The 26,769-nt window shown below is 39.5% G+C and overlaps 1 protein-coding gene across 1 annotated transcript; it reads right to left on the bottom strand.

The window, feature by feature from the left end:
* Nucleotides 1-18,173: 18,173 nt before the first annotated feature.
* Nucleotides 18,174-26,569, bottom strand: LOC143858628 (putative sulfate transporter 3.5). The gene is made up of 12 exons (XM_077369321.1): nt 26,251-26,569; nt 25,205-25,412; nt 24,934-25,105; nt 24,420-24,485; nt 24,197-24,310; nt 22,179-22,295; nt 21,915-22,041; nt 21,143-21,429; nt 19,631-19,821; nt 18,973-19,058; nt 18,544-18,620; nt 18,174-18,464 (listed from the first exon to the last, which is right to left on the bottom strand). Exons 1-12 carry the CDS (start codon nt 26,567-26,569, stop codon nt 18,282-18,284), a joined length of 1,947 nt encoding a protein of 648 aa, XP_077225436.1. The 3' UTR covers nt 18,174-18,281.
* Nucleotides 26,570-26,769: the final 200 nt, after the last annotated feature.

Raw genomic sequence — 26,769 nt, 5'->3', positions numbered from 1 at the left:
CCATCAACGACTGAGGAGGGAAGCCGGTTAGCCAAAAAATTGACGGTAAGGATGGTATCGCTCCAATAGGCTTTAGGAACCCGCATTTGGAAGAGGAGAGTGCTGGCAATATCAAGCAAAGACCTGATTTTGTGTTCGGTTTCACCATTCAGCTGGGAGGTGTAGGCATAAGAGGATTGATGGATAATACCATGAGAGGATACAAATTATTGAAAGCCATTAGAGGCAGGAAAAAGTACTCTCGAGCATTATGGGTAAACAAAGATTTAAGATGACAGTCATACTGGGTGGTAATCTCGGCATGGAAAGTATGAAAAGCTAAAAACACTTGGGATCGATCCTTAAGGGGAAAGAGCCAAGTCATACGGGAGAAATTATCAACAAAAATGAGGAAGTATCGATAACCTAGAAGAGACATAGTCCGGGAAGGACCCCAGACATCAGAGTGGACTAGCTCAAATGGACGCGAGACACGACTAACCAGCCTGGGCGGGTAGGAAGTATGATGATGCTTCCCAAGCTCACAGGCCTCGCATTGGAAGGACTAAAGAGGGCCAGAGATAACAGAGGACTGTTGAAGTCGCTGAAGAAAAGGATGGTCGAGAGGGCAATGCCATTGATAGGTATCAACAGAGCTTTGTAACATATCACGAGGAGGATCATAGTCAAGGTAATATAGACCATTGGCCACACGACCAAACGCAATCGTCTTCCCAGTGGAAAGGTCCTGAAAGACACAATGAGAGGGGAAGAAAGGGACAAAAAATGATGAGTTTTGGTAATTTGGGTCACAGACAGTAAACTAAAGGTCAACTTAGGAACACAAAGGACCGATGACAAGATAAGACCTGGGTGAGGAGGAAACAGTGCCAGTACTAGAGATGGGTGCAATGATCCCATCGGCTAAAGTGATAGTAGAAGCGAGCTAAAGGAGCTGAAACGAGTGAAGGGAAGCAGGGTTACTCGTTATATGGTTGGAATCCCCGGAATCAATAATCCAAGGACTAGAGTTGTAAGAAGCGAAGCAGGTGGACTGTTGGGTTGTGCAAAATGGGCAATATGGGCTTGGTGATGCGCATGCAGGCGCAAAAACTCATCATAGTCAGCGCGGGAGATACAAACTAGTCCAGTGGAGGGGGAAAGACAACCACCGCCACAGCAGAAGATCCGTCACGAATATACGCTCCAAGAATAGAAGCCCAAATCAAGGGGGCATAAGTCAGCAGTGGAAAGGGAGCCGAAGGCGGGCAAGTCGATCCGGTAGTACGAGGGGATCTAAGATGAGAATCCATGATGATAGAAATATAGAGACAACCTCAAGCACACTACCGTAGAGGATAGACAAGAGAGAAGTGGAGAATCACACGAGGAGCTTGACTATAATAGCGTAGCTCCGACGAAGAGACAGAGCATAAGAAAACATAGGATCACTAGCCATGAGGAGAGGAGGGAGAGGTTAGGAGATGAAGGCGGAAGCACAATAGCTCACTCAAACATTTCAGCAAACACGTGGTGTACACCTTTGATGGGAAGAAGAGAAAGGGTAGGAAAAACAAGGAAGGAGGAAGTAAACAATGAGAGAAAAAGGAGTTTAGAAGGGCCCAAAAGACATACTACGGCTCTGGAGAAGAGAGATAGTAGAGGGAGGCATACAACTACACGTCAAAATAAAATGGCAATCTAGTGGATTAGGGCACTAGGAAAAATAGAAAAAGTTGCGAAGGAAAAAAAAAAGGAGATTTAAATTATGGTTAGGGTTAGGGCTTTAAGAACAAGGAAGCAGAATAAGGTGGGGGCAGGGTTTGGAGGGGGCGTCACTATTCACGGTACTGTTCAGGAATACTGTCCACGGGTACTATCCACGGCACTATCACAGTTACTGTTCAAGGTACAGTCCACGGTACTGTTCACGACATTATTTGCGGTATTGTTCACGGGTTAGGGATAGAGATAGAGAGAGGGAGGGAGGAGAGAGAGCTGAGAGGCGGAGGCAAGACAATGCGTACGTGGTCCCTAGGGCATCGTAACCCTAGGGCTTTGATATCATGTTAGAATAAGAAGAGGAGATGAGAATGAGAGAAAGAAAGAGTGAGTTGAGGATATCTCCAAATCTATGAAATCAAATAAAATAATATTTTATTTCATAGAAAATTTCGGCCGAAATTACAGAAACTTAGGGAAAGTATTAAATAATTAAAAAATCTTGATTTTTGGGTGAAATTAAATTTCGGCCGAAATTTCAATTGAAATTTCGAACGAAATATTGTAGGGTTGCTATTCTTGAGTTTTGAACCTCTATATTATATAATGGCATGAGGAAAGAAAGGAGAGATTGAATAAAGTTTACTTTTGGGATATCACTTGTGAAGAGAGCATTGGCTCTTTCACGTGGGTGAAGAAGCTTCGCTCCTTTCATGTGTTATATTGGAGGTTTTATCCAAACCGTGGCATGGGTTTTCAAACCCCCATGAGATTATTTTAGTTGCTTCTTATGTTGATCTCCATCTTGTGTTGCCGCTCGACGCTCCCTGCGTCAGTTGGTATCAGAGCACAAGAGATCTCTGACGAATGCCCGCCGGAATGAAGAAGTCGTTGCACCTAACATCGGCCAGCTTGATCTAGCCCCAGAGAATTGATCCTCCCTCTCAAATAAGGGCAAGCATTGATCCTCCCTCTCGTTGGTAATCCGTTCAGGCTCTTTATCCCTTCCCCTTCATCCACTTGCATGTCTGTGTTGGCCCGTTTCTGACTTGAGTGTCCGGAGCCACACCTCTTGGCCCACTAACACTTTCTCTGTGAGCGCAGGATCACAGGCTCTACCAGGCTAGATCAAGTAGCTGGATTCCAGGCATCATCAATCATAATATGGAATGCAATTGCAAATGTCGGTGTGTTAGAAATTTGATATTTTAAAAAGGTTTTAAATAGAATTGAAATTTGGGTATCCTGTACAATTTATACATCCAACTAATTCCTCACCCCTTATAAAACATTCGATAGTCTAGATAAAGTATCTTCTTTGAAAACTTATCCATGTAAAATTACGCAATTTGTTAAATGATGAATCTTTTTAAAAATATAGGGAGATGATATTTTCACCTCCACGCCCAAAATATATCATTGATTCTTAGGATCTGAGTTTAACTAAGGGCCTGTTCAGTTGCACGCAGGAAACGGAAAGGAAAAGGAAATGACGTGGCAGAAGGAAACGGAAAGGAAAAGAAACTGCTAAGAAAGCAGAAGAGTGCGCGTTCAGTTGCCAGGAAACGGAAAAGAAACAGTAAAGAAACAACAGGAATGTGCATTCAGTTGCCAGGGAAACGGAAAAGAAACATCACAGAAGTGGTGGAAATATCATTTTCTATTATGAGAAATTATACGGAGTTAATTTATATTTTTTCAGGTAAAAATATGGGCAAGGAAACATTAATAATTAAGAAATCAAGGTACTTATTGGGAACAAAAAGGCCATGTTTGGAAAGACAAGATCCATTAAATTGATCTAAACCATACACGTGGCGAATGTATATAGTGATCAAGACCGTTCAAAATGTGGGTCTACTATGTATGTCCATAAGCCAAAAAACCGAACTTCTCAAGCCATCCAACCCGTCTAAAGTATAGAAACATGGGCCCATCCACAGGTTTGAGTGCTGTCTGATTAAATGTGTTTCTTTTTTCTAAAGATTCTACCGCCACACGCCAATCATCATGTCCAGGCACTTTACTGCTTTTATTCTCGCAATGGGCCCATCTCTGTTAAGAGATCCTTCAGTGGGCCCGACCCCGCTTTGATTGATCTGAACCGTCCTGTAAGAACCGGTAAAAAATATATATATATATATATAAAAATGGCCTCATAGGTGGGTAATCATCGGCCATTACTCATTTTCCCCAAGTTAATCGGGCATGAGGACATCTGGCATAATGGGGCGTACACGATTCGAACCCAAGTCTAAGCTAAGATTGAACGGCTTCCTACCACTAAGCCACCGCCCCAGATGTCAACAAAAAACGGAATAGATATATATATATGTTAAAAATTTCCAATAGTCACTATTCACAATAGTCACTATGCGAGATTACTATGCAGAAATACTATGCAAGTTCACTATTGAGATACACTATTTAAAAGTATTATTCACAGTAGGACCCACCGAGTACTATTTACAAACGGGTCCCACCATCAGTAGGTCCCACATCAGCGGGCCCCACACCCGCAGGCCCCACATCAGCGGGCCCCACACAAGTAGGTCCCACACAAGCGGGTCCCACATCAGCGGGTCCTACCAACAGTAGGTCCCACAACAAGTAAGTCCCACACAATAATTCAAGTTACTATTCAAGCAAATAAACTAATAATATAATAATTCAAGTTACTATTCAAGCAAATAAACTAATAATATAATAATTCAAGTTACTATTCATGCAAATAAAATAATAAATAAAATAATAATATAATAATTCAGGTTAAGGCTATAAATATAGAGGCTCGCAGACGAGGAGAAGGAAAAAAAAAAAAAAAAAAGAGAAGAGAAGAAGAAGAAAAAGAAAAAAAGAAATCTGAGAGAGGAGAAGGAAAAGGAAATCTGAGAGAGAAGAAGGAAAAAGGAAATCAGAGAGAAGAAGGAAAAGGAAATCTGAGAGAGGAGAAGGAAAAGGAAATCTGAGAGAGGAGAAGGTAAGTCTGTCAATAGTTATTTATTTACACAGTGAAATATCGGTGATATGGTTGGTTCTACCACCTATGGATAAAGCGTGCATATGAGGCGATAACTCGCTATCGATTATGCAAACTTTATCATCATATTTGAACGGTGAAATGCTCGCATAGTAACCGTAAAGTAAACTGTAAGGAAAGAAAGGCGAAGAAAGGCGAACTGCTGAGCATAGTAGCCAAAGAATGGTGGCCCACATGAATAATAACATGCGGGGCCCACATGAATAGTAACATGCGAGGCCCACATGAATAGTAACATGCGGGGCCCACATGAATAGTAACATGCGAGGCCCACATGCATAGTAATATGCGGGGCCCACATAAATAGTGCATATTGGACAGAAAGGACATGAATTTGATAAAACTTAGAATTATTTACAGGTTAATCATTCCTATTCTTGTTGGGACTTTTCGGTTACTATCTTCACTCAGAAATTAAAAAGGCAGGTGACAGCTAGACCTTGTCTTGTAATGGTATTCAATATAATTGTCTATGCAATGTAGCTCTGCTTATAAATTGTCTTATAAATACCTGCTGAGTTACTTTATACTTGCTTGCTGGAATCAAATGAATTGAAATGAATGCTGGAATCAAATGAATTGAAATGAATGCTGGAATCAAATGAATTGAAATGAATGCAGGAAGAAAGGCAAAGGTAAGTAATTGCATACATGTTACATGGGGGAGAGTGAAGGGGAACTTAAGGGTGTGGTGGAATCATCCTGGGACCTAAGGTCCAAAGGCCAACGCGAGAAGCGTGTACTGCCTTTCGTTGGCAAACCAACCAAAAAGGGAAAGTATCCCCGAGGGATAGTATCCCCGGCTCGGCAAATGCGAGACCGTAATCCAAGTCCATAACGTCACTACCTTCAGACAGGGGTAGTGGGTAGCCGTGCGGCAAGGACACCGGCAGAAAAAAATAAAATAAAATGAAAAAGTCAGAAAAGAACTGACAGAAAAATAAATGGGGGAAAAGCCGGATGTACCTGGGGAATGTGCTGTCTCATAATTATTGCATGCATAGCATACATTGAAATTATTGTCATTCCTTTTATTTATATTGCCATGGGCATTGTAATCTTTATTATATTGTTTCTAGACATTATTGAGGATGTGGATTATATTGTATGCACTGTTATTATTGTCTCTTTTACTTTGCTCGGTCTCTGGATGACCCTGCTCTGACGTTGATTCCTCCACCACAGGGGTTGAGGCATTAGATGGCGGAGCATTTGCAAATGAATGAACCATGGGATAAGGGACTGTGTGATCAGAGAGTTTGTTCCTGAGTTTTTACATTTTGACGCCTTGCGTCATTTACCATGTCTATCAATACTTTGTTATGATAAGACATCTTTCAGTTGTAATAAGATTCTATCGTGGTTGATGCTTGTATAAAAAAAAAAAAAAAATAGTTACATGATTTTTGCTTTCTTTTGCTCGTATCGACTCGTCGGAAATCGGGTCGTTACAGTTGTGGTATCAGAGCCCGGGTTTACGGAAACCCTGGTGCTTGTGGGTTGTGTCGTTAAGTAGGGTTAGATAGCTAATAGGTGACATATGATGTGTCACATTTCAAGGGTAAACTGGAAAAAAAAAAAAAATTGATAGTGGTCCACCATCAAAGAACTTGTGCCCCCACTGTGGAAGGATTCACGTTGGGCAATGCTGGAGAAGAAGGGATTGCCCTAAGGCACCAGCCTTCATCCAAAACCACCCACCTCCGCCACAATATCAACCGGTGCAAACAATCAGCAGAACCAGGGAAGAAGAAATCAGTACCGCCCTCTGACCCAAGATAAGAACGCACAGCCAGGAACTGAAAAGCGTTTCTTCGCCCTAATCAACGAGGTACAGGATGGGGCCTAATCAACGATGACAACGAGGTACAGGATGGGGCAACAGAAGGTCAGAAAACTTATTTATAAATTATGGATTATGGGAAACAAGGGAATTCATAGGAGTAAAATGTCTGCCTAGAATAGAAGATTAGTAGTATTTAAGAGGCAGTGCAGATTATGATGGATTTCACAAGACGTTGATTTCTAATCAAAATTAAGATTTACAAAGTAAAGGAGATGATCTTAAATTATCATGTGTCGAGATTCTGATTATCAAGATATCTAGGTTATGGGCGTAGGAATTTCGGGGACGAAATTTTTTTTTAAGGGGGGTAGAATGTAAGAACCGGTAAAATATATATATATATATATATATAAAAATGGCCTCATAGGTGGATAATCATCGGCCATTACTCATTTTCCCCAAGTTAATCGGGCATGAGGACATCTGGCATAATGGGGCGTACACGATTCGAACCCAAGTCTAAGCTAAGATTGAACGGCTTCCTACCACTAAGCCACCGCCCCAGATGTCAACAAAAAACGGAATAGATATATATATATGTTAAAAATTTCCAATAGTCACTATTCACAATAGTCACTATGCGAGATTACTATGCAGAAATACTATGCAAGTTCACTATTGAGATACACTATTTAAAAGTATTATTCACAGTAGGACCCACCGAGTACTATTTACAAACGGGTCCCACCATCAGTAGGTCCCACATCAGCGGGCCCCACACCCGCAGGCCCCACATCAGCGGGCCCCACACAAGTAGGTCCCACACAAGCGGGTCCCACATCAGCGGGTCCTACCAACAGTAGGTCCCACAACAAGTAAGTCCCACACAATAATTCAAGTTACTATTCAAGCAAATAAACTAATAATATAATAATTCAAGTTACTATTCAAGCAAATAAACTAATAATATAATAATTCAAGTTACTATTCATGCAAATAAAATAATAAATAAAATAATAATATAATAATTCAGGTTAAGGCTATAAATATAGAGGCTCGCAGACGAGGAGAAGGAAAAAAAAAAAAAAAAAGAGAAGAGAAGAAGAAGAAAAAGAAAAAAAGAAATCTGAGAGAGGAGAAGGAAAAGGAAATCTGAGAGAGAAGAAGGAAAAAGGAAATCAGAGAGAAGAAGGAAAAGGAAATCTGAGAGAGGAGAAGGAAAAGGAAATCTGAGAGAGGAGAAGGTAAGTCTGTCAATAGTTATTTATTTACACAGTGAAATATCGGTGATATGGTTGGTTCTACCACCTATGGATAAAGCGTGCATATGAGGCGATAACTCGCTATCGATTATGCAAACTTTATCATCATATTTGAACGGTGAAATGCTCGCATAGTAACCGTAAAGTAAACTGTAAGGAAAGAAAGGCGAAGAAAGGCGAACTGCTGAGCATAGTAGCCAAAGAATGGTGGCCCACATGAATAATAACATGCGGGGCCCACATGAATAGTAACATGCGAGGCCCACATGAATAGTAACATGCGGGGCCCACATGAATAGTAACATGCGAGGCCCACATGCATAGTAATATGCGGGGCCCACATAAATAGTGCATATTGGACAGAAAGGACATGAATTTGATAAAACTTAGAATTATTTACAGGTTAATCATTCCTATTCTTGTTGGGACTTTTCGGTTACTATCTTCACTCAGAAATTAAAAAGGCAGGTGACAGCTAGACCTTGTCTTGTAATGGTATTCAATATAATTGTCTATGCAATGTAGCTCTGCTTATAAATTGTCTTATAAATACCTGCTGAGTTACTTTATACTTGCTTGCTGGAATCAAATGAATTGAAATGAATGCTGGAATCAAATGAATTGAAATGAATGCTGGAATCAAATGAATTGAAATGAATGCAGGAAGAAAGGCAAAGGTAAGTAATTGCATACATGTTACATGGGGGAGAGTGAAGGGGAACTTAAGGGTGTGGTGGAATCATCCTGGGACCTAAGGTCCAAAGGCCAACGCGAGAAGCGTGTACTGCCTTTCGTTGGCAAACCAACCAAAAAGGGAAAGTATCCCCGAGGGATAGTATCCCCGGCTCGGCAAATGCGAGACCGTAATCCAAGTCCATAACGTCACTACCTTCAGACAGGGGTAGTGGGTAGCCGTGCGGCAAGGACACCGGCAGAAAAAAATAAAATAAAATGAAAAAGTCAGAAAAGAACTGACAGAAAAATAAATGGGGGAAAAGCCGGATGTACCTGGGGAATGTGCTGTCTCATAATTATTGCATGCATAGCATACATTGAAATTATTGTCATTCCTTTTATTTATATTGCCATGGGCATTGTAATCTTTATTATATTGTTTCTAGACATTATTGAGGATGTGGATTATATTGTATGCACTGTTATTATTGTCTCTTTTACTTTGCTCGGTCTCTGGATGACCCTGCTCTGACGTTGATTCCTCCACCACAGGGGTTGAGGCATTAGATGGCGGAGCATTTGCAAATGAATGAACCATGGGATAAGGGACTGTGTGATCAGAGAGTTTGTTCCTGAGTTTTTACATTTTGACGCCTTGCGTCATTTACCATGTCTATCAATACTTTGTTATGATAAGACATCTTTCAGTTGTAATAAGATTCTATCGTGGTTGATGCTTGTATAAAAAAAAAAAAAAAATAGTTACATGATTTTTGCTTTCTTTTGCTCGTATCGACTCGTCGGAAATCGGGTCGTTACACGTCCATTTGATAGACTAATGTTAACGTTATCGGATGTTTGGATTACTTAAGTGGTGTAATTTTGGGCCGTAGGAGATCCAATGCCAAGTCGATCTGTCAAATAGAGGGTTCAGATCAATTAGAGGTGGACCCAAAGCCAAGTCTTTTAAATGGAGGGATCAGATCAATCAAAGGTGGGGACCCACTATACGGTGAGGTCGGGAAGCATTCCTCCAAACTGTTGGGGACTTTTCTTTTTAGAAAAAGGGTCATGCAAAGTGCAAACTGCTGGGTTACTCTAATGATCGACAAGATTTTTGTCTTTAGTAAAGCAAAAGGAAGGTGAGACATTGGATTGGGTTATTGGCTTCTGATCCAAGATCTAAAGATCAATGATAAATGCTAGAATATGTGAGACATTGGATTGGGTTATTGGGTTATGATCCAAGATCCAAAGATCGATGATAAATGTTAGAATATGTGAGACATTGGATTGGAATGTCAACGAGGCCGATGAACAGAATGGGCTGCTGCATGAACTTTGGAGTTGAGAGCAAGTTTTACTTCCTATGATTGGATTTTTTCACGGATCCATCCACGTAAAGTACATCATCAATCCAAGCTACAATGTTAAATGCTAAACCTTCCAACACTCTTGAGTAGCTCTCTAAGATTGCTTCCCCAACATCCTGCAAGAAACAATGAATGTTACAAACAAATGGGCAACCATGTAAATTTCTTTCCATGAAATATTAGTTTATCAGGTGGTGAGAGGGCTAGGGAGGGTGGGAGATGAAGAAACTAGAGATAACATGACTAAAATGCAGGAGAAAATAAATTGTATTTTGTTTAGAGTTTCTTTTTTCCTTGCTTTTCAGCCTTTTCTCATCATCTCCTCACTCATACCCTCTTTAGTCTCTCCTTCTCCACACCCCCTAGCCCTCTCTCGCTGCTTGATAAACTACAATTCCAGAAAAAAAATTTCATGTCAGCCCAACATGGCCTAAATTTATGAATGTTCTGTGTACATTTAGGGGGTTATTTTGGATAATTTCAAATTTTCAGAAACATATACTCTTGAATTTTGGACCGACCAAATTCACCATTTCTGAGGTGTTGAGACACTGTTTGAAACAGACCAAAACCTTTTCTTCCTCCTCCTGTATCTTCAATCAAGCTTCAAAATCTAAATCCTCAATTGTCTTGACTTCATTAGACAAACTATGTGGACAAATTAAAGGCAATGGGAATGATGTTGAAGATACTAAGAGGAATGATCCAGAAACAATTACAAGAACGGTAGCTTATAAGGTCTTTAAACTTAGAACTTCTCTCAAAATTAGCACAATAGATTGGAATACACCAAACACACAAAAATAATATATGAAAGAAACCCATCAGCAGGAATTTTTGCACAATCCAAATCTAGCCCGCATACAACCTCAAGGAATTGAACTGGATACAGGAACCATTTGCAACAAGAAAACAAACCAATCTAGGAACAGTTACAGGAATATTTGATTCTATAGGCCATACAAATTTAGTACAATAGATACCATATATAGAAATTTAATAGAAATTTCCCTCCACTCTAGTACAATAGATCCCATATATATTAAAATTAATGAGCTACAAATACACCCAACAAGAAGAATTTCAACAGAATTATAACCAAGCCCATGAAGTGTTACAGGGAAGCAAAATGAACCCAGAAACAACCACAATAAACAATCTATTTCCTTGAGAAATCTGATCCAGATCAGAGAACAATTTCTTATTTCAGCCTTAAAAATTTGCTATAAATGTATAGAACAGAGCAACGACAAATAATAATAGAAAATAGTAATTGAAAAATCCATCTTGAAGACTTTTCATAGAATTTCGACCATGAACCAAAATAGAACCACCAGCGATCAAACTAATCCAGAAACAATCACAAGAAGAGTAGCTTATGAAGTATTTACACTTCAGAAATTCCTCTCAAATTTAGCACGATAGATCGGTATACACCAAACATGCACAAATAGCAAATGAAAGACACCCATCAGCAGGAATTTTTGCAGAAGCCAAATCAAACCCACATACAACTTCAAGGATTTGAACTGCATCCCCCTTTACAACAAGAAAACAAACCAATCTAGGAACAATTACTGGAGAATTTGCTTGTATCTGCCAAATTCCCCTCCACTTTAGCACAACAGATCCCATATATATTAAAATTAAAGAGCTACAAATACACCCAACCAGAGGAATTTAATTAGAATTCAAACTAAGCCTATAAACTATTACAGGGAAGCGGAATGAACCCAGAAACAACTACAAAACAATCTCTTCCCTTGAGAGGTATCTAAACTTGAAAGGTGAGAACTTTTAAATTGTTTCTCAGCACTTTGTCAATTTGACAACATATAACAGTTCATATGATTCATACAGATTTCATTTTTGAGATCAATAAGATTGATTCCTTGCGTAGAATCAGTTCATCAGTTGGCAAAACTTGTTGGAATGTCAACGAGGCCGATGAACAGGGTTGTCTGTGACAATTCAGGGTACCTTTGCTTCAAACATAACAACAAACTCTCAGCTCTGCAAGCAAGAGTCCCATTTTTATCTCCATCAGCATTATTAATGCATTATTTAAGGCCTTCTAAATACATATAGTCTTATAGATGGGATGTCCAACAAGATCAAGCTGTTGCAATCGATCCCAATAAGCTCTCAGCAGCCAAGTAGATTCGGAAAGCCTAAAGATTTTTTTATAACCCTATGCCATAGTTTGACACATTTTACATAGCTGAAAGTCAAACGCCTACAGAAAAAAAAAGTTCCATATAAAACACTATCATTCTTTACACGGTGGATATCAAGGACGGAACTTCAACATCTCCACAATATTTGATCCTAAGCCCCCTAAGCCTACCAAATAGTCCACTAATACAAAAAAATACTCAAAAAAACTTAAGAAGCAGATTTTAAAAGCAATATAATGGAACCAACAAGAAGGAGGGAAACTCATGGTAACACCCTCTGTGGCACCACCTCTGCCCTTTCATTTCGCAACTCCTCTACCTCCTCAACCCTTTCGCTGCTCCGATACCTGGCTCTCTCCAAATATGCGTCTAGCTGTGACTGAGCCTCCGCCAACGTCCCAAATGAGCGGTAGCATGCTCCGCTAAATTTGTCAACTTGCTCATGGCACTCTGGCCAAGTGTAGTAAATCCCAGGCCTCCTGCCATTAAATACAGCATAGTACTTCTGCTTCCCCATACTCACCTAACAAAAAGACAACATATTTTCGATGAAAAGATATCAAAGCATCATCCAAATGTTAAAATAGAAAATATGCACCGTCTGCCATTAACCGCCATCCAAATGTCAAAGATCCCATACAGATAAAAATAACTACCGCCATAATTACTAACATCCAAAATAAAAGCTACCACCATAGCTACCAACATCCAAAATAAATAACCACCATCCAAAATAAAACAAAGTGTCATAAAAGCATTGTTCATATAACAATAACTACCACCATAACTTGTCTCAATCATCCATCTGTTGCCTGATGAAACGAGCCATCTTCCTTCGGATGTACGATCTCCTCTCATCCTCCTCGTACATGATGAAAAGATGGATTTATTGTGAGGTACTCTGTGGTCCTCAACAATATATCCTGCGAAAAACCCCCAACCCCTCTAACAGCTTCGCGAAGCTGTGCAAGGTAAGCAGGGGCACGATCACCTGTGAGGGCATCGGCAACCTTGTCCATGCTTGTTGAGAGACGCGACATACTATCCAAATGTGCCCCACCCTGGCGAGTCCTCTGTCGTCTGGTACCATCCCGTCTTAAGGGAGATGTCTCACTACCACCATTAGTAGGATCTGCTTCTGGAGATGGTTGGTGGTGAGACATGGGGGTATGGTCATCTGCAAAGTCATCCCCAATGTCATCAAGACTGACTGGCTGCGAACTTGCTATGCTTGGATTCTCACGTGTCCTAGCCCCGGCCCCTTTCGCGAACTCATCTCCAAAGATTTTGCACATATCGTCATGCAAAACATGATGGGTAGTGAAGTGTTTCTTATGTTTTGGATGAGCCTGTGAGAAGGAGCATAAAAAATAAGAAGATATTGGATATGGTATTACTATAAGAAGATTGTATCTTGAGAGGAAGTGTTTCTTACAGCGACGTAGTCATCGTAGACCTCTTTCTCGCAGGTGACCATTTTGATCTCATTGTCCCAACCAAAACCGCTTCTACTCAGGATGATGCAAACACTCTTGTATGTTTCTTTCATAGTCTTGATGCGGTTTTTTATGTGCTCCTTATTGAGTTGGAGGTTGAAAAAGGCATTCATTGCAGTGGCCGCAGCTACATAGGCATGATCCTTAAAACCATTAGGGATTTTGTACCCCTCTGCGATTTGAACTAGAAGGGTATCTACGAGCACCTTGTCCATTTGGTCATTCCAAATGACATTCTTCCCCCTCTTCTGCGAGGTTTGTGGCGCAGTTGTCATTCTGATTCAATATACACATATATGTTCTTTAGGAATCATACATCCATATAACAACCGGAGATGTATAACAACTTGAATAAATACACATACAACCATCAAAAGATACAGCATACATCATCCAAAACAACTAGCTACTATCTTCCTTCAAAATTTTAATACATCACACTAATAACAACAGAGTTACTTGAATAAACACACATACAACCATCAGAACATAATAAAGTTATTCGAAACAGTAAAAGAGTCATATAACCCTAACATCAATGACGTCTGCTGAAATCATTCCACATCTGTGTGCTAAGCGTGTTTCTAATTTCCTCTCCAGCTCTTTTGTCATCATCCCTTGATTGAGGAGGATCTCGTGGTATGTCCTCATCTTCCACAGTTTGTAGCAAGAGTTGTCTAGCTCGAAAGTTGTCCACATCTTCTAATATTGAATCATTAGGCATGAAACGCCGAATATGATTATGGATGCAACAACATGCTAAGAAGATGTCAATCTGCTTCTCGATATTGTACATTGGTTCTTCATTAAGAATATTGAAACGCTTCTTCAAGACGCCAAATGTGCGCTCAATGACATTTCGACAGGACGAGTGCCTATGATTGAACAACTCATTACTAGTCCGTGGACGCCGCCCACTCCACTCACTTAGGTGGTATGCGGTCTTACGATGCGGGGTAATGAAATGTCGTAAGAGAGGGTACCCGCCATCGGCGAGGTAAAACTTTCCTACAAATAAAAAAAGATTATATATCAGCAACTAGTAATAAGTGGGAACTTGTTTACTAGAATGTAACTATGTCATATACAATGTACCTGGAATAAGTGGAATCTTGTCAGCCCTTGTTAATGCATCCGCTAACACTCTCGAGTTGGAAGCCGAACCCTCCCATCCGGCTAGGATATACGTGAATTTTAAGTCAAAGTCACAGGCCGCCAAAACACTTTGAGCTATAAAATGCTTACGACAAAAGTAGGCAGGTTTGTCTTCAATACGTACTTTAGCACGTATGTATGTCCCGTCTATTGCACCGATGCAATCCTTGAAATATGGCATCCACCTTGGATTCCCCTCAATCTGCGATGGTGTCTCAGCTGTCGGTGGTTTGATGAAGAAATCTTGCATACCCAAAATTGCCTTTAGTACTTTGTTGAAATACGTCGAAACAGTTGCCCTTGAACGTCTAGCGCATGCTCTAATAGTCCTAACCCTCTGATTATGTGCCACAATATGCAAGAAGATGGCAACTTGCTCCTCCACCTTACAATGGATTGTATCTTGTAGGATTTTCGCCCGTTTAAATATTTCAACAAATTGACGAAAGCAGCTGACGTTCATCCGTAGCAAGTTATGACAATGTTCATCTGAATCGATGACAAAAGAAATGAACGTACGACGCGTGAAGTAAGTGCTTTCATATGGAGCTCTGAGAAGATACTTTTTGTAGTACTCTTTCCAAAGTACTAACATAGCAGCAGCACCAGCCATTAGTAGTGCGACTGCTTGCCCAACTAGCACATTCCTACGCTTCAACTCAGCTCTACGCATCAACTCTTTCTTTCTCTTTCTTGTAGGACGACGAGGCATCTTACTCTAAAAAAGTAGTCAATAACTTAATTGAAAAGACAACAAAGTAAAAAACATGGCATCTTAAACACAATCACAAAGAAGACAATCACAAACAATCCATCCATCCATAAACAATCCATCCATCCACAAACCATCCCTCCATAACCATCCATCCATCCATAACCATCCATAACACAATCATAAACAAGACAAACACAAACAATCCATCCATCCATAAACCCTCCCTCCATAAACAACCCATCCATCCACAAACTATCCCTCAACAAACCACCCCTCCATAAACCATCCCTCCACAAACCATCCATCCACAAACCATACCACCACAAACCATCCATCAATCCAATTACATGCAACCACATCTACCTAAAATATATTTATCTACCAAACCATCCCTCCATAAACAAGCACTCCATAAACCATCCATCAATAACCCATCCCTCCATAAACAACCACTCCATAAACCATCCATCCAAAAACCATCCCTCCATAAACCACCCAATCCATCCACAACCCCCCCCCCCCCCCCCCCACAAACCATCCCTCCATAAACAATCCATCCACAAATCATCCCTCAATTAATAACATTCACCATCACAGATGGAAAAATTCTTGATAATGAAAATCAAATGAGAGGCTGACCACCTGCAGAAAATTCAATACCTCAATTAATAACATTCACCATCACAGATTTAATATTGGAGTAAGAAAACCGAAAAAATCAAAGTATTGAAATGTGGGGTTTTATCAGAACTCCAGGTTTAAAAAATCACAGTTAAAGATCTATTTTCCCCTCTCAATAGATCCAAAATATCCCATATTCAGATATAAAAAGGAGAGAATAAAATCACAAAACAAAATGACAAAATTGCCAAAAAAAGAGCAAAAGCTACAATCCATCCAAGACATCCTCTTCAGAGAAAAAAAATTGATATTTCCCTCTCAAAATTGATATCCATCCAAGACATCCAAGTAAAAGCAAATGTTACAATGCATCCCAGACAGCCAATTGAGACACCAAAAATCCAAATGTCCGAACAAAAAGGAAGAAAATAAACAGGTTCTGCTGAAAAAATTGAAAAAATAACACAGAAAATAAAGAAAATGCAGAAAAATGGAGAACAAATGGAAAAGGGGTTAGATCGAAAGATTCCAAATAAAAAAACATCTATCCATACCTTAAAATCACAGATCTTAGCATATACAACAAGAAGTCAAAAAAAAAAAAAATGCAAAACGGGGGAAAGACGAGAAGGAGACGACGCCATCAAAATCTTCAATTAAACCCACGGAAAAAACCTTCCAAAATTTTGAATGAAAACACTCCAAACCCAAACAACACCACCATCATCTTTTACACCAACATAAACAGACCCCCACCAATCTTTTAAAATTAACACAAGCCCATAGATCTGAAAAGTACTTGGGTTTAGAGAAGATCAATACAGCAAAAATGGCACAAAAAATGAAAACCCGAACAAAACCCATATCCAAAAAAATACGAGGGTTTAGAAAGCATAGATTCAAGAAACACAGCAAAAAATGACACAACAAAATGAAACCCGAACAAAACCCATAGATTCAAGAAAAAAATGAGGATTTAGAAAGCATAGATTCAAGTTCTCCATAGCAAACCAGACATTTGATACCCAATATCCGGAAAAAATTCAAAAAAAAAATGGAGAAAGGAAGAAAGGGAGGAGGCATACCTGTTGGAGGAGTGGAGGCCGAGCTTCGGTCGGAGAAGAAAAAGCAAGGAGGTGGTGCGATGGTTGGAGAAGATGCTAGGGCTTTTTTTTGGTCGCTTCTGTTTTCGCGAGAGGCGGTAATCGAGGAAAAGGACTCGAATCCGAGCCCTACGCACGGATTTGGTTCGGCGGAAAGACCCTTGCCAACACGGATTATTCGGATTCCACGTATGACTTTTATTTTCTCAGCGCTTTCCGTTCATGGGCAACAAAACGACCATATTACTCACTTTCCACGGAAACAAGGTCTATTTTCCTTTCCGTTTCCGTTTCTTAGGCGCAACTGAACAGGCCCTAAGGGTTAGTTTGGTGAGAAATTATATGATGCCCGACCGTCACGTGACAACGGTACTTGACGGTCGGGCACCATATATCTAGACAGACCAAGGCTGGCTGGGCAAAATTTGAACCAATAGACAACTTGACTAAGCTAGGGTCAACATGTGTGAAGTGTCTAGTTTAGGTCCAACCAAGAAAAAGGTCAAACCAATGAACAAGCAGCGCTTTCTGGTTTTTTTTTTTTTTTTATAATTGTTTGGCACTTTGGCATTCCTCTTTAGGACCACCTTCATAAACTGTTCTGCCTCCTTCAGTAGGGAGTCTAGGGATCATGGTTTTAAATTTCGGCTGATTTCGGATTTCATTTGGATTTTGGTTGGGACCGAAACCGAAATTTCGGCTGAAATTTTGATAAATTGAATTTTTTTCAAAATTTTTTTTTCCTGAAACTTCGGGCAAAATTTTGCTAATTTCGGCCGAAATTTACTAAATAATAAATTAATACTTTTTTTACCGGATTTCAGCGGAAATTTTGGTGCCCGAAACCGAAATTTAAATCCTTGGTAGGGACACAACACAATTCTTTGTTGTACTTTCGTGTTTGGTCTCTGGGTTGGTTCTACACATTTCTATTGCTACCAGTTCTTTGCAACTTGAGTCAACTCGGGCGAGTTTTGAGTTAACGAGTTTTGGTAGTATGTTTGATCCAACAAAATAGACACAATAGAACTTCATTCAATCTCTTTCTTGTCTCATCATCAATTATCATTGTGCTTGATGTGTACATAGACAGATAAGGGCCAGTCACAATCGCAATAGTTTATTAAGTTTATATATACACCATCAAACAATTACATTTTGTTGTAATTAAAGAGGTTTACTCTATACAATGACCTTGGAGTCTTGCAACTTCTTTCTCCTTGGACTCTTGAAGCATTGAATTACACGACGAGATGGCCTCTCTAACCGACAAAAAGACCCATTCTTTCCCAGTCTTCTCGAGAAGATCAGATGCCACAAATTTCTCTGCAACGTCAATCCTGGGATTTGTAAATGCGACCTGCACAAATAAACCACAAAAATATTTAGAGTTCCATCTACTCTTTTATGGAATGAAATAAGGAGAAGCTATATCGTACCTTGATCCCTCTTCTCTCATTCCTTCTTAGAACTTCATTGAGCATATCAATGCCAGTTTTATCAATGGATGTGACCCCTAAAAGAATAAAGATACTTCAGTAAAGGAACCGTAACACACATAGACGAAGTAATAACTGTGCACTTTTCTCCACTATTTTGGTGGTGTGAAGCTCACTACTTTCTAAGGAGCTGTGGGCTAATCTAAAATAGACCCATTGCTCAAGCAGTTGGTGGGCCTTACAACCCCACCAATTCACCAAAGCATTGGGATTCAATGGTGCTGAAGAGCACATACACCTACTATTCCTTGTATGCACAATAGGCCATTTTCCAATCATAAAACCACTTTGTTTTCTTCTGAACTAAAGTTATTGCAACAGAAGAACTTACCACTCAAGCCATTCAAAAAAGAAAAAAAAAGAACTTACCACTCAAGTCTAGTATGATAAATTGCAAGTCATCCCCTTTGGAATTTATATTTTTCTCATCTTCTTCTTCGACCCATCTCGTAATCCTGGTGAAAAGACATAAAAAATCTTTTACTTATGGACAATGAAAAATCCCAACTGTTAATATAATCTCAGATCAAACCGTAATCAGCAGTGTGCCTATGTCCTAAGGAAAGATAGGAAAGTTTTAAATTAGGGCAACAAGCTTTTCTCTCGGTCCCTCAAGCTATAACTATTTCACATCACCTTAAATTAAATCACCCTTTTACAATAATATAAATACTCTCGGTACAAATACTGAAGATACCCCCTAATAATAGGGTAGGCCTAAACTTAGGGGGCTAACCATGGTGATCACTTGCCAATATATTACAAGGCAACTATCTTTACGTCTTTAAAGTGGAGTGCAATTTGGGTCGGGTTGGGTTGAGTATTTGCTGAAAAATGAATTGGAATCAATCCGAACCGAGCGATTTTATGGTAAAAGGTCGACCAAAATTCCCAAAAATCGAGTTTCACCCCTACTTTAAACCCCATTAAGATCCACAAGTGGTTTTTTTGAAAAAACTATGGGAGCTGATAGTACTGAAAATTGGACATCAAGTGAATCAATATGACTATTGGTATTAGCATTTACCTTTCTCTTATGTAACCAGCGTTTGCAAAGTAAATTGGGGATCCTAGTTGAAGAATTAACATGCTTGGGACCCCAACCATGCTATTATATTGCTCCACATCACGATAAATTGAAGTGTTTGGTACATTCCCAAGCTTAGCCACCCCAGGTCTAGCTACATATAACAGTGCTCTGATTATAGAAAGTCCTACCTGCAAGTTGCAACAAATAATAGAAACATAAATAAATGACAATAACAACTTGCTGCATTCCTCGCCCAAGATGCTAAAAAAGAATCCAATATATTCCCACCAAACTTGTCGATTATGTAATTTAAGATTATTGATCAGATTGAACTCTTAGCTTTAGTGCTCTGTCTTTTGTTTATTTCAAGGTTTGTATCCCCCCTCTCATATGTTCCGAGTTGGATGATAACTTGTTCCTAATGTGCAACATCTTTATATTTATCTAATAAACAGGTGGGGGTCCCCATCAAACTCTCGCTTATAGATCAGATCTCATAAGATCATTGGATTGTGTGGGTGTTGAAGTAGGTGACTTGATTTGATTAGGATGATCTACTCCTAATCTAATCTGAATCTTTATCTCCTTCCTTGTTTATCACCTTGAGTGTTTTGCCGAGCTCAGTCGCGTGAGCTTGTAACTCCATGCGGGGGGCTTTAAGGTGGTGGGATATTTGTTCCTAACCTCATTGGCAGGGTGGTGCACACAAGGCATCGAAGTCCGACTTGCCCGTTCTGACATAGCTCCGGGTACTAAGAGCAACGACTCCGGCTTGAAGGCAACAAGCCTCGTTCCCAACAACACCGTGTCCTCTCAAGGCTGGTCTCAATTGGACCACCACCTTCCATTTCAAAAAAATCACCGTGAGTGTTTTACATAAACACTCGTTAGGAATTAATTGAAAATTAACTAAGATTTGGCAGCCATGAAAGTTTTTTCAATGGAATATTGGTCTCTCAAGCGGTGGGAGAGGATTAATGAGGGTAGCGGACAAAGAGAATTGAGAGGACATAAGTGAGGAGAGGGTGGTGATACGTGGCTAGAAATAGGAAAAAGAAAACGTGGCAGCCATGAAAGTTTTTTCCAAGTAATATTGGTTTCTCAAGCGGTGGGAGAGGGTTAAGGAGGGTTGGGGACAGAGAGAATTGAGAGTACCATGCCAAACAACCAATTACTCCAAAACCTTGGGTTTAAGATTATTACAACCGATTGTAAGTGCCAAACCTATTACCTAAACGAGTCCAATAATCAAGTTTAGCATTCACAATCGGTTCTCATAATCTTAAATGAAGAACACGCCCATAGAGTTGGTGTTATTTAGGCCCTGTTCGTTTGGGGTTATGATAACCGATGGTGAGCCCTCAAACTGATTATTGGACTCAAAATGAATGTCATTTTGAGTCCAATAATCAGTTTGAGGGCTCACCATCGGTTGTCATAATCCCAAACGAACAGGGCCTTAATCATTTATACTTCAACAATAACAATAGCAGAGATAAAGATGGTTACCGACATCATGAGACCAACGATCATGCTAAAGAAGACAACGCCAATAAAGGCAGCCATGCAAATAAGAAAATCAAACTTGTCAACCTTGAACACATGGTAAGCCTCCCTGTATTCAATGAGTCCGAGCATGGCGTTGGTGATAATCGCTGCGAGGGCGACTAGAGGAGTGTAGCTGAAAAGAGGAGCTAAGAACAAGAGTGTAAGCATCATGCAAATTGACATCACCACATTTGACATTTGGGTCTTAGACCCCGAGTTGCAATTCACCGCAGATTTTGAAAATGGCCCTGAAAAATCAAACACATCCCCAATTTATGTTAGGTTTTGCCACCACGGTTATTAGTTAGTACTTGTCCATTACAATGAAAGTATATGTATGAGATCATATACCTCAGTTTTAGTTTTCTATCTAAAATCTTTAGGCAGTTATGTGGGAATAGTACCATAATTCTACATATACTACGATGAAAGGGTCATTTTTTTTTGTAAGCCAGCCCTTTCTTTAACAAGTTTCTGTTTCTTTTCCTTCTTTTTCTGATTTGTCTCATAATTTATTGCTCTCTCTCTCTCGATAAACTTCTCATAAATCTCTCTTTGTATGGTGCAACCTCATTGTAATAAAATGAGGTGGGCCCAATGAAAATGGTTTCTAACATCTTGATCTCGTTTTGTTTGTAACATCTAGGCCTCCTTTTGTTTGTCTTCTCCTAAAAAATGGTTGTATTTCCACTATCATTTCACGTTAGTAATTTGATGGCCCAGATCATTGTACCTGTGGTCAAGTAGCATGATGTGAAAGATCCAACGATGTTCATCATCCCAAAAGCTATCATCTCCTTATTCCCATCTACGTGGTAGTTTTTCATAACTGCAAAGATCCTCCCAATTGCTATGCCTTCCTGCATTATAAAATAGATACTAATCACTAATACTGAAAACCAATGATAAAATTATGATAAACATTTGAATAAGTTTCTTCTGAAAATTGTTGAGAAAAAGAGATAAAAATACAATCCCTTCTTCTCAGGTCTCTTACAGTTAGAGCTAGGGTGCCCGTCAGTAGCCCAGCTTTTAAGGTTGCTGGTAGATATCGTGAATCGAAGTTCAAAAGTTTTAGAGATGAAGGATTTATTCCTTTTTTCAAGTGACCCACCTACCAAAAAAATTATATATCGTCAGATTATGCATAAATTTTGAAGAATATTCTAAAATTACGAAGAATACTCTATAAGGCTGTTTAGAATCCCGGATTGTAGCTATTTCAAAAAAAAAAAAAAAAGAATCCCGGATTGTAAGGATTTTACAAGATAAAACCAGGATCTTATAAGCTAAAACCATATTTTTTTAATTCAGGATTATAAAATCCATGTATCCAAACAGCCCCTAAATAGTTACATTTACAAGGTATCTAATAGGGCTGCAACTCGAGCCGGGTTTTACCCGACCCGCATCGACCCGACCCGAAAATAGCTTGGGTCGGATTCAGGTTTCATGGGTTTCGGGTCGAGCCGGGTTCAGCATTCAAAAGCCCGCATGAATCTCGGGTCGAGCCGGGTTTGAAGGGGCCCGACCCGACCCGAGTTACATAAGTTATAGTATGTACATTTTTTTCTATTGTTAGTTAAAAGTTAAAGGGATAATTACATTTACACCCCCTCTAGTTTCTGACACATCCACTTCCACCCCTATAGTTTAAAACGTGACAAATACACCCTTGTAGTTTCAATTTGTTTAAGGTAGGCCCCCTCACCTGAAGGTTCGTCCATAGATTGAAGGGTTAGGATGATCCGATGGAGCTGATTTTTTGGGCACACCCTATCTATGTCAGGACCCATCAAATGAACGCTTTGGATCATCCAAACAATGTGGGCCCACATTATTTGGATGATTTTTTGGTAGTGTTTGGATTCGGGTAGAGGCCCACATTATTTGGATGATCCAAAGCGTTCATTTGATGGGTCCTGACATAGATATGGTGTGCCCAAAAAATCAGCTCCATCGGATCATCCTAACCCTTCAATCTATGGACGAACCTTCAGCTGAGGGGGCAAACCTTAAACAAATTGAAACTACAGGGGTGTATTTGTCACGTTTTAAACTACAGGGGTAGAAGTGGATGTGTCAGAAACTAGAGGGGGTGTAAATGTAATTATCCCAAAGTTAAAAGTGAAAACCCACGCACCCACTGTATGTGAGTATAATTTCTGCTTCTATGAGTTGAGTTGATTCAAGTGTTTGATTCAGCATTGTTTGATTGTAATTACAACATTGTTTGATTACAGCATTGTTTGATTCAAGTGTGATGTGAGTGTAATTACATCACTGTTTGATTCAATTGTAATGTGAGTGTAATTTCTGCTTCTATGAGTTGAGTTGCCTTGCCAAACAAGAATTTTCCTTAAAAATTTGCGTCAACGTGAAAAAACCCGACCCGACCCGAACCGACCCGAGATTTATCATGGGTAGGGCCGGGTTTGGGAATCGTGGGTTTTCCGAAGAAAAAAAACCCGACCCGATCCGACCCGAGATATTTCTCGGGTAGGGTTGGGTTCTCCAAAACCCGACCCGCCCGACCCGAGTTGCAGCCCTAGTATCTAACATTGCCATAAAGAAACTTTCATGTATAAGACATTTAATATTTAAAAGAGATTTCACTTTTTTTAAGGTTTTAACTTTCATTTCCCATCCGAATGATCGATTGATCGGGGCATGAAAACAAACTGATCATCAAGCTTGGGAAACCTAGAAGGGTCTCTTTTTCATCATCCTTGATCAAGGGACTAAGATCATCCGATGATAGTGGGACCCAAACACCATATAGACTGGCTGTTGGCTTATGTGGTAGGATCAGATCTACCAAATTTACATTAGCATATCTATAAGTAGAACATTAAAATAGGTCCAGATAAAGGGTCCAGATCATGCTAGAATTGTAAAAGTGGGCTCCATGAAGTAATATCATCCCCTAAGAAAGGAGAACCAAACCATAGAAACAAAAAGAGGGGCATATCAAGTATTAATATCGAATAAATATGTGGATAAGGGGCACTTAACTATATGAATCCCATGCTTCTCTGCATCGGCGAAATAAGCGATAAGACAACCCATCACCACGACTAACATAGGGGATATGGCTGAAACCCAGAATAGCTTTGGTTGTCTTTTTCTCTGCATTAATTTACACATTGTTAAGGTTTTAATAGAAAATTTCCATATATATGATTCAATTAAAACATATTTTCTAAGATGCAGTTTAACCAGAAACTCCTTCACTAACCAGAAATGTAGTGAAAAGCAGTAGCGCAAGAAACCCTAACCCCAAAACTACACTCTCCCATCGCCACTGCACACACACGAAAAAAAAAAAAAATTAGGACCCACCATACGGATGGTCTAGATTAACGATAATTGGTTTGCCTATGAGCATGATAAAGTGCAAATCAAGTATGTTATATAAGAGATTTTATATGGTGTAAGGCCTTACAACACTACGGTTGGGGTACTGCCCTTGATATTTGATCAAACAACAGCTCACTTTTTGAGAAGCTGCGGTTGGATCAAATGTCTAGGGTGGTACTTCCACCGTAGAAAGGCCTTATTGTTGTAAGGCCTTACACCATATAATTTCTCGTTATATGTAATTGGAAAACTTGGGTCGGCCCCAAGGTTATTTAAAACAGAGGAATGATGGACACAAGGGCCCTCTCATCCTGGGCCGGAAACATAAAAAAGAATAAAAAAGGAAACAGAGAAAAAGAAAAAGATGAGTTTTGTATTAAAAATAGGCAAACCTCGCTGGTTTGGGAGAAGATAGCTTCCATCACAGAAACTATATCAGTTTTCGTCGTAAAATACGTCAAACCAAGCATGCTCTTCAACTGTTGAAGGATTATGATGATCGCAGTTCCGCCCATGAATCCGAGTATTGTCGGGCGAGACAGAAAATCTACCAAAATCCCGAGCCTGTAAAAAAAACAAAAGAAAAAACAGAGGAATTCATTTTCCACAATGCAATCTGAAAAAACAAAGCATCTAAAAACAGAACATCCCTTCCCTCTATACCTGAAAATTCCCAATGCAGCCTGAAAAACTCCAGAAAAGAAAGCTGCGGTGAAGAACAAATGTTGATACAAATCGGGATCTTCAGTGAATGAAACTTCTTTTTGTATAATGGAAGCAGCAAGTAACGACGCTGCCGCGACGGTTCCCACAGCGAGATGCCTTGAAGTTCCGAACAATGCATAAATCAAAGGCGGCACGAAGCTCGAATCTACAACAAAATCACCAAAATAAAAAATAACCGTTAATATGAGACTCCTAATGTATCCCTATATTTCACATAAAGGTTTAATGCTATATTTTTTCTGTATTTTGATGGGTTAGAAGCAAGGTTGAATATCTCTTCTTTTTATCTTTTGTTCTATCTCATTAATAATATTCGATTTAGGGTTGGGTTTAGGGCATTTGTTAGGGTGTATTGGAAACATAATTTTACACATGTTTCGAATAAAAAAAAGGGCAGTGATAAATCAACCCCCCAAATGATAAATCGACTCCCCATGTGTTTATCTCTCTCCTCTTTCTCTCTCATATGGGTATGAGAGAGAAAGAGGAGAGAGATAAACACATGGGGAGTCGATTTATCATTTGGGGGGTTGATTTATCACTCCCCCAAAAAAAGTCTCAATACATTTGTAGAAGTCTCCTAACATTCTCAAAACATGAGTAAAAAGAAAAAGAAAATCATAAAGAGGCACAAAAACAAGATGAATCGAAACACAATAATAAAAGGGGATGTTACCACTCCCAATTTCTTCCTTTTTTTTCCCTAAAAATGCCCGCATTGCCCTTGTTTATTCTTCTTTTCCTAAAAATAAAATCATTTCTAGGCAAACAAAAAAGACAAAAAAGAGGTGGAAATGTCATTTCCCAAGCAAAATTCTTAAAGACAAAAATGCCCTTCTTTTTTTTTTCTTTTTTTCTTTTTTTCTTTTCCTTGCATCCCACGCCAATGTTTATTTATCTTTTCTCAAAAAATATTCATTTGTCAGGAAACAAAAACAGACAAAAGTAGTGAGGAAAATTCATTTTACAAACAAAATTCTTACAGAGGCCGATAATGGGAGGCAGATTAGCCAACTTGGCATAGCTGATCCCTTGAGGAATTGCAAGGCTGGCGATAGTAATTCCCGAGAGAAGATCATAACGGAAAAGATTGAGTCTGTATTTGGGTCCCCATTCGAGAACTGGTAAAAAATATTTAATCACCTTGCCCACTTTTCCCAAAGCCGATTGGTTTTTAAATTGACGAAAAGGATCATCGGGAAAGAAAGTCTCTTTCAGTGAGGATTTGAAAGATGTCTCAAAACTTCTTGTGTTTGAGAAATTCACAGTCACCGAATGATTATATTCGTCATTGTTTCCCATGGCTGAAGAAAAAGGGGGCAAGGGAGTGAGAGAGAGAGAGAGAGATGCAGAGAAGATTGTGAATGATAGGAACGAGATTCTCACGTATTTATATTTCACCTACGTGGAAATGGAATGGGTGTGATGCCTAATTTTAGAAGGGGTTATTAGGGAACGTGGAAGGATTTGATTGGATGGTTAGGGTCGTATTCGTGTGATTA

Source organism: Tasmannia lanceolata, unplaced genomic scaffold (genome assembly GCF_043159265.1).
Source record: "Tasmannia lanceolata isolate RefF3 unplaced genomic scaffold, GAP_Taslan_0.1 ptg000026l, whole genome shotgun sequence".
Classification (NCBI taxonomy): Eukaryota; Viridiplantae; Streptophyta; class Magnoliopsida; order Canellales; family Winteraceae; genus Tasmannia; species Tasmannia lanceolata.
Note: the sequence above shows the minus strand (reverse complement) of the source record. Positions and strands in the feature narration are given on the sequence as shown.

Coding starts and splice junctions, on each gene's coding strand:
- LOC143858628 (XM_077369321.1), bottom strand. CDS start 26,569: ATGGGAAACAATGACGAATATAATCATTCGGTGACTGTGAATTTCTCA. Junction 21,430..21,914: donor ATCATGCTACTTGACCACAG/GTACAATGATCT, acceptor TTGATTTTTCAG/GGCCATTTTCAAAATCTGCG. Junction 19,822..21,142: donor TCGTTGGTCTCATGATGTCG/GTAACCATCTTT, acceptor TGCAACTTGCAG/GTAGGACTTTCTATAATCAG.